General features: G+C 40.8%; 1 protein-coding gene across 6 annotated transcripts; it reads right to left on the bottom strand.

Annotated features, from left to right (window-relative positions):
- Positions 1-1,087: 1,087 nt before the first annotated feature.
- Positions 1,088-8,859, bottom strand: THG1L (tRNA-histidine guanylyltransferase 1 like). Of its 6 annotated transcripts, none has more exons than XM_059417252.1 (6): positions 8,145-8,859; positions 7,176-7,352; positions 6,078-6,247; positions 5,204-5,292; positions 3,695-3,802; positions 1,088-2,687 (listed from the first exon to the last, which is right to left on the bottom strand). In XM_059417252.1, the coding sequence occupies exons 1-6, from the start codon at positions 8,333-8,335 to the stop codon at positions 2,526-2,528; spliced, it is 897 nt and encodes a 298-aa protein (XP_059273235.1). In that variant the 5' UTR covers positions 8,336-8,859; the 3' UTR covers positions 1,088-2,525. The 6 variants fall into 6 exon arrangements, with proteins under 6 accessions (XP_059273235.1, XP_059273236.1, XP_059273238.1 ...); XM_059417253.1 differs by lacking the exon at positions 8,145-8,859 and adding an exon at positions 7,758-7,990; XM_059417255.1 differs by lacking the exon at positions 8,145-8,859 and adding an exon at positions 7,470-7,543.
- Between the last annotated feature and the right edge of the window lie 358 nt (positions 8,860-9,217).

Below are 9,217 nucleotides of genomic sequence, written 5' to 3'. Positions count from 1 at the left end.
CTTAGGCAAGTGGAGGAAACTAGGATCCAGCTCTTGGAAGCCAGGATGATGGAAGATTTAGAAGACCTGGTTGTACCACTTGATTATTTTTTAGCTTCTGTTCAGCAAAACATTTTTGCTTTTTGATATTAAAGTAAACGTCTGTACGGAAGGCCAGGTATTACTGCCTCATCCAGCACAGCTAAGATGTTTCCAGTTACCTACAAGCCACACAAATCACCTTCCTGCCACCACTCTCCTTAACTATGTAGTGTTAATTGTATACTGGCCGTTTGTGTTTTAACATTTCTTTAAGCTTTGGAAAGCCCAAGAGAATGCTGTTCTCTACCTTAGAAAGCAAGATGAAAGTTAATAAACAACTGTGAAACCCTGGAAAGAATACATGATGCAGCAAAGAAAAGCCATCAAAGGGTGTTCCGCAGAGCACTATGGGTTATGGCAGGGCTATTAAATGTCTATCCGTTTGCTCAAAACTTCCTGCCCAAACATAAAACAAAGCTGCAAACTGCTGCTAGTTCAATGATTATGTGCTCACACCCCTATCTTAGGACAAAATTGGGCCTCTGTAGTATCACATAGCACCCACAGAAAGCACATTTCTTCAGGTGGTTTTGTCCTGAAAGTCTGTAATTTAATGCCCGTATTTAAATTCATCTATATAGTCGATACCTATGTAGATTTTGACCTAAAATGCTATCCATTCACTTACCATTAAGTTACATTGGACAGTCAAGAGCTAAACATTACCTTATTGCCTCATTTGGCCTATCACAGTATACTGAGGGCCACGTTGCCCCAAGCGTCATGTATCATCTACCATGGGCATCACAAGCCTCTTTGGTTAAAAACTGAACTAGCAAACTTTCTATCTTCATAGGGGGAGAGGTGGAGGCTGGAATAGCACTTAAAATAAGCATTCCAGGTAAATTTTTGTATGCAGAAGTCTGTGAACCACTGCTGTGATGAAGGTACATTTATCCTGGCTTATGTAGAAGACACATATATACAGAAGTTGGATTCATATGAGAAAAGTAAATGAAAAACGAGGCCAACGGAGTTGAAACCTTTTTTTTTTTTTTTTAAAGAGATTTTATTAATTACTTAACATGCACCAAATCTCTTCCTGTATAATGAGAACAGGAAGGGAAATAATGATTCGGATAGATGAGGTATCAGCTAGTGAAGACCACCAGCTGTTGCCTTCAAAAATACATTTTCTTCGTGACTGTAAAATGTAGGCTGCCGCTTAATTCCTTTTTGAAAGATTTTATTTGACAGAGCAACAGACAGCACAAACAGGAGGAGCAGCAGAGGGAGAGGGAGAAGCAGACTCCCCACTGAGCAGGGAGCTTGACGTGGGGATTGATCCCAGAACTCTGAGCTCATGACCTGAGCCAAAGGCAGATGCTTAACCAACTGAGCCACTCAGGTGTCCCTTAATTAATTCCTGATGGAGCCAAATCATCTTCCTCTGAAATATGAAACGAGGACAATGGGCAATGTGAGTTCTCCCACCACCTATCCTCGCTTCAGAGGCTAGCAGCGTGGCAACATGCAATTACTGCTGCTCCTCCCCCACCTACAAGGGCCCATCAGGAGCTGGGACCATTAGGTGTTGTTTGACACCTGCCACTTATGACCCAGTGTTGACCACTCTACTGTCTTAACTCAAATGTCAGTGTTCTGATTACATAGAGGCTACCTGAGAATCATTTTCAGGAAGTCCAGCAGGAAGGTAAATTTTAGAACTGAAGTATTTACAGGACATGGAGTCAGTGTTTTCTCTTCCTTTTTCATTCATTTTCACATTTTTCCTCATATATACACATAATTCTTTCTTCTTAGAAAGAGGTTAGTGGCCTTGGAGATACCCCTGGTGAGACAATGATCATGCTGACAACTCCACAAATCAATCTATGGAATGTTTACTCAAGGACATCCAAACTACTACTCATTTGTTCGGCCAAAGTTGCCAACTTGGGAACTGCACAAAACCCTAATTCTCCCTGGAATTCTGAACGCAGAGGCATCATGCAGCCACCAACCCATTATTTACCTCCAGTTCAGTGTTCCTGGGTAGGAAAGGTGAGATTTTCAAGGTTAGTGGAGTCTGTAGTTAAGAACAGGTGGTTGAGAGTAAAGTTTGGATTCATATTCTATCATAGGTAGAAAAGGCTTGACAAGTTTTTATAAGACTTATGCCACAATCTAAAAATGATTCATTCTGCAAAGCATAAAATAGTTCTTGCTTTATAAAAATAGCACCACGATTTAAAAAAAAAAAAATGCACTTCTACAGAAGGAACCAAGTTCCAACATTGTAAAAAAATGTTCTACTTAAAGCAGAACAAGATAACCACCCCATCCATCCCTTCTTTCCTGTTCCCTCTCAGAGCAGTCATGTGTCACTCCTGGCACACTGTTCTTAGTAGTAGGGATCCTATGGCACCTAAGGCCAGGAGACTTGGGGGGTGGGAAACAGCAGGTCTTGCATGGTTATGCATGCCAGGGCTAAAAGCAAAGGATCAGCTGTCTTCGTCTAGGATCTCTGGATGTTCCTTCCAAAAAGCATCCCCAATTATATCACAATATAGAGGCACTGGCTTTGTCCTGGTCCGGGTCACCGCCATCTTTTTTCCTTCCATTTCTGCTGGCAGTTTAACTTCTTTTGTTGTGACTTCACCCACCTACAAGGAAAAGTTAAAATACTGACATTGTTAACTGGTTTTGGGAGAGAAGAGGGGGATATGAGGGAAGTTTAGTTTTTTATTTTATATTTCTGAGTGATATATATTTATCAAGTAGATATACAGATACACATATCTCAACATTTATGAATTTGCTTATAGTTAAAAACTTTTTAAAAAAGTTATGTTGCTATATTTCCAAACAAGATCTTAGGAACAAAGGAGTGATTCCATGTTCCTTATCAGCAGAATTAAAGGTAATTCTGCTCTCTCATCTGCATTAAGAAGTATCCAAGCCTGTGCTAAAGAGCAAATGTGCTTTAAAAATACTAATAAGCTAAAGCTGCCAATGGGATGACTAATTCTTAAGGCACCACTTAACACCTGGAAACACTCATTAAAAAGAAAAACTACTTTACATGGAAAGAGATAAATTTAGAGAAATCATGCTCAGAAGCTGCTATGGAGGGAAAATATTGAAAATTAAGAATTTAGGTAAATGTACAGACTTATTACAGAATATTAAGGTAAGTATGACTATCTGGGGAATCTCCAGAATATTCTGCAAGTGACAGAACCCTCATATACAACACCTACTGCCTCATATTAGAGTTGTCATGGGATGGATGGACTATTTAATGGTATTATCCAGTGTGGAAGAAATGTTCTATGAATGCAATCATCCTTCTATCTGCAGTGTACCCTTTATAGGGTTTTATTTGATTTAGAGAGCTTAGGACACAGAAAAATAAGTGTACTAATTCTAAAATTGGTGATGCCACTTAGAGAAGAAATTCTAAACCATAAAGAACACTAACTAGCAAAATTAGCACTGACAAAAAAAAAAGCATCCAAAATAATATACAGCATTTCATTTTTAAAAAGATCTAATTCATGTTAGTGACTAGAATCACTCTGCATACATGTAGTAGGCAAGACAAAGCTTGGGATGAGCACAGGCTTTTGTCTTTCTGACCTCCATTTTTCTTTGGACACAACAGCATTACCTTCTGCCATATCAACACAGTCCCTTTCCTATACATCAGTGGCTCATTATTGTAGTTGATGTTGAATTCGGAAAACAAAATCTCATTCTTGTCTGCTGCAAGAGTTCCCTGAGAAAAATAAAAAGATAAAAACAGACTTTTATATCTGCTCTCTGCCATAATCGTACCTACCCACTCTATCTAAATTTCCACAAATCAAAAAGTGGAAGGGTTTTATCAAACCTCTGATAGATATTAATGAATGTGCATTTAGAGAGCAGCTTAAATCTTATTTAGATGTATAAATTCAAAGAATTGTCTTCTTTAACAACTGGCTTCAGAAGTCACTACTGTGATAGGGTGACAGGAACTAGAAGTAAGAGGACCTGTTCTGTACTACGTACATCATTAACGCTATCTTATTTGATCCTTATTACCGTCTCCACTTGAGAGAACATAACTCCGAAGCTTAGAAAGATTATATAAGTTGCCTAAAGCTAAAGACTGCTTTTATTCTTCCAAGAAAAATCAAAATCTAAACCTGGCTCTTCCAAGCTCTGGATAAATCTACCAGTATTCCTATTAATGGTATCTGCAAATCCTCATCATCGTTATGACAACCATTTATCATGTAATTACGATGTATCAGGCACTGTGTTGGGAGCTGTTACGATAAATCACCTCATTGCAGAGTCAGTCATCCTACAAGTAGCGCTGTCATTTAATGATGAAAGCCAGTGTTTTATTAAGTACTTACAATGTGCTTCATGCTATGCTATGTGTTTTACATGCATCATGCCACTTAATTATCACCATAAACCTATGAGGTGGGAACATTATTTCCTATGTTTCACTTATAAAGAACTAAGGCAGGGTAGCACCTGGGTGGCTCAGTTGGTTAAGTGTCTGACTCTTGATTTTGTCCAGGTCATGATCTCAGGGTCCTGGGACTGAGCCTCACATCAGGCTCCCTGCTCATCAGGGAGTCTGCTCAAGATTCTGTCTGCCCTCACCCTGTTTGCTCACACTTTCACTCTTTCACAAATAAATGTATCTTTTTAAAAAAAGAATAATTAAAGAAAAAAAATAAAGAACTAAGGTAGAGAAGATAAAATTAAACAGAAGTCCCTGAGTACAATTATTTGACTCCCAGAGCCTATACTCTTACCAATACACACACCCAGCAGGGAATGGCCATGATGAAGAGGCCAAGTGGGACTGATGAAAAAGAAGAGCACATGCCCTGTCTAAAGAAGGCAACCAATATGCAGCACCAGCCAAGCATTACCATGTGGGAAGGTAGAGCCAGTGTCACTAATTCCATTTTCCAGCTGGGGACACTAAGTCCTAGGGAAAAGTAGTAACTCACTCTCAGTCACAGAGCAAGCAAGCAGCAGAGCTGCTACTAGTATGATTTTTATATCCTCTCAAAACAAAGCAGTAAAGAGAGCTTTAAAAGAATGCAAAATGCCATCGGAGAGTATAGAAAACAGCCCCAAGGTTAAGTATTAATGCAGTAAGATCTTATACCTGTAATCTCTCTTGGGCTTGTACTGGTGTTAGTCCAGACTGTTGTACAAGTGCCCAGAAAACTGTATTATACAGATTATTGATGTGACCTGTAAGAGAAGAGTAGTACTGTTTATACATAATCTTCATTCAATATTCACAGTTCAAAGAATACTAGAACTTCACCTCTCTCTTCCAAAGTAGAGAGATCTCAGAGACATGTAGTGATATGCCCAGAACCATACACTGGGAACACAGTGGGGAAGTGGTCAAGTATAAACAAACTTATTTCCTAAAAAGTTCTATTCTGTCATTTCAGTTATGCATTATATGAACTGGTTAACTTGAAAACTACACTTAAGAATACTTTCAAAGTTATTTGATTTAGATTATTCCTTGCTCTTTTCCAGTTCTTCTGGCAAAATCAAGATATACAAAATGAATTAAGTCTCACAAACGTGTCACCACAGTCATGTAAGGCAGGGGTCACAACTCAAATCACCCACTGAGGCCACCTTAAATATAAAAGCACAAAGCAGAATAGGTGACCCCTGGGGGAATAAGAGAGAATGGTAGAGACTATGGCACCTTGCGCACACGTGTGTCTCTGTGTTAAGACAGCAGTCACTGCCCTGTACAGGTTATGTCCAATACTAAGTTGGAATGATGTCCTAGTATTGCCAGGTCTTCTGATTTTCCCCAAAAAACTTGGAAAAAGGGAATTATTTACATAAATTTCCCAATAGTTTGATTGTTTTCAACTAATTAAAAAAAAAAAAACTGAAATACTGCCATTCTGAACAAAATATACATGCACCAAAACTGAACCAAATCACCACCTCTAATGTATGGAATTGGTGGTTTTAACTACATCCGTTTATTTGGTTTTACTTACAATCTGCTTGCCGCCAACTGAGGTAGTCCTTTAAGGTCTGGTTGCTAGGATACACTATGACTCTTCCATCAAAGCCTGGGGGATACAGAAGGGGCTGATCCTCAAAGTAATCTCGCCAATAAAACACATAGCTGGAGGCAAACTGGGAAGCCACGTGAGTCATGAACTTACTTGCAAAAATAAGGCACATTGGGTGGAGCAAGAAAAGAGAAAATACAAGATATTAATTCAAAACCATGATAAGGGCCTGTGGGTGCAACAGAGTGATTACACAAACTACTCGGCACGCCACAACATAAAATGTGTTGAGCCAAGAAAAACTAAGCAGCCCACCTCTCTCCAGTCCTATCAGTAACTTCCTAATACCAAATTTTTCTCTGTAGAATGTGATGTAAATTTATGGTTCAAGAGATCTTTTGTTTCAGTCTTGGAAGGAAGGGAACCATTGTTTTAAAAACATGCCAATTCGCTATATGCTCTGTTTTCTGTGAAAGTTTCAATATGTCTGCCAAATGAAATATCTAATTTGTCTTTTTCGAGACCCTCCTTAACTAAAACTTTGAGCAATACTGTAAGGCACATATATGCTGTCACTAGCTAGAGCAAACCTATGAATCATTAAAATTATAATCTTCTGATGGCCTCTGTTTCTAGTCTTAATATTTAAGTGCCAGATCTATCTAGAAGCTAAGGTGATGAAGAATGGAGGGGAATCAGATTGAGAGGCATACGTATGTTCAAATACCAGACGAAAGTACAATAGTCTAAACAGAAAACAGACATTCTGCTGTTGCAAATACCGCAGACTCTATCTGTAGTTCGTAAATCAGCAATAAAAAAGCAAAACCAGGGGTGCCTGGGTGGCTCAGTGGGTTAAGCCGCTGCCTTTGGCTCAGGTCATGATCTCAGAGTCCTGGGATCGAGTCCCGTATCGGGCTCTCTGCCCAGCAGGGAGCCTGCTTCCTCCTCTCTCTCTGCCTGCCTCTCTGCCTACTTGTGATCTCTGTCTGTCAAATAAATAAATGAAATATTTAAAAAAAAAGCAAAACCAAACGCGCTGGTAAGAAATATTCTGAAGGAGCTAGGCCGCGGAATTACCTGGCTCTTCTTTTAAACCAATTGCTTTTGCGCTTGAACACAAAGCTGTACTCGTCGCTCTGTCCATATGCAATCACGATATCCTCCAGTTCTTTCATTACAGTCTGGGCACATTTGGTCATTAGGTGGAGAGCGCGGCTGTCATTGGGTTTTGCAAAGTTGTGCTTCTCAGCAAACCTTCATAGAGGGAAGAGAAGAGAGAAAAGGGCATGAGCGGAAGAGAGCTTGTCATTAACACCAGGTATCAAAGACTGCACAGAGAGGGAGCTGCGTACTAGTTCTACTAGCCACAACCTGGCTCATTCATTCCTTAAGAACTCTAGACTTTTCCTGCCCTGAGAAAAAGGGGCCTAACTTGTAAGTCTCCATTCCCTTTTCTGTGAAATGGAGATAAAGCGTGCTTACGTCATAGGGCTGTTCTGAAGAGTAGAGAGAGATAAAAGTGTAACTATGCCTGGCGCCTTGGAAGTGCTCCACAAATGTTAGTTACAATAACCATTATTAAAATAACACTTTCCAGAATTAAATCTCCGTATTTCTGTGACCTGTCCAGTCCCTAATCATAATGAAACAAAAACATACTGTCAAGTGTTGTCCACAGCAAGACCTTAACAGGCCTCTAAACGGCCCTCAAAACCCGCTAACGACATAGCCAGGCCCTCGGCTGAAGAGCTCAAATAGTGCACCACGGAGTGACTTTTCCCATCAAGACTTTGCCGACAGGTCTCTGCTCACCGGCACCACAGGCCCGCGGCTCACCGTGAGCGCACTCGGCCTCAGTCTAACTACTCAAACCAGCTCGCGTCCGGGCACGTCGCAGCCGGCACGTCGCAGCCGGCACGTCGGGCGATGCTCAATGCCGCGCGCTCATTGGCTGTCGCGTCGCCCGGTAACCAGGCGCGCAACGAGCTGCGTTGGAGTCCCAGGAAGCCCGGGCGCACCATGTGGCCGCGAGCCGAAATCGCTCACCGGTGGAAATTCCTGCCGTCCAGCCGCACCACCACCCAGCAGTGGGCCAGGCAAGTGTCGTCAGCCTCGAAGTTCCGCACGTACTCGAATTTGCTCTTTGCCATGGTGGCCCCCAACTTCAAACACCGTCTCAGAGGGACGGAAGTCGCGGCCCAGCAATTGCAAACTTTCACGTTGCAAGACGCCCACATTCGCCCAGCGGAAGGTGAAGGACCAATGGGGCCCCGCCCCGGAAGTTCCGATGTGTCTTAGTGGCCGCTCTAGCCGTGGTGGAGGTCGGCATCTCTCGACTCTCCTTGTAGTCCTTAATTCACTTCCGAGCTTGGGAGGAGGATTCCGTTCTGTCCTTCGCTCTACGCACGCTTTTTCGTTTTTCTCCTCCCGTCGTGTCAGTCGACGAAGCTGTAAAAAAATAACTTTCTGACCAAGTTTGAAGATTTAGTTGTGTTTTTTTTTCTTCCGAAATAACATTTATTAACTTGTACTAAATGTGTACTACAACGAAAAATATAAGAAAATACTTCCTATCACCCCTCTCCCTTCTAACCATTGTGGATGGTTCCCTCCCGTCTCTTTTCTATTTGTGTATCTCTATGTTCACACGGGGAACACATTAAATTGTACTCTTACATATATGTAGTTTGTATATTTTTCCACTTCACCACTTTCCAATGTTATTAAATATGTCAAAGGGTGATTTTTAAAAGAAAAATAGACTCTTATTCGAACGCGTGGACGTACTAAATTAATTTACTCGACTTTTTCCAAACATCCAATTTTTCATTTTTGTTGGTAGATAATAGTAACATTAAACCTTTATTATTTTAATGATGCTTTATGATTTATAAAGCTCTTTTGTGTTCGGTACCTACTTACATTATTCCTGCTACCCTCACGAAAATTATTCAAATAAAATAAAAGAATGATGAAAAGTCTCTCACTGACTCCTAACTCAGTACTTCAGACAACTGCTGTTACTAGTTACTTGTATATCCATCAACGGATAGAGACAAACATGGATCTACATCTACTTTTGTATTTCTCAATCTACCTCGAAGCAACAGGAAGGAAGG

This window comes from Mustela nigripes, chromosome 12, assembly GCF_022355385.1.
Source record: "Mustela nigripes isolate SB6536 chromosome 12, MUSNIG.SB6536, whole genome shotgun sequence".
NCBI lineage: Eukaryota > Metazoa > Chordata > Mammalia > Carnivora > Mustelidae > Mustela > Mustela nigripes.
This window is presented reverse-complemented; position numbering and strand designations above follow the sequence as displayed.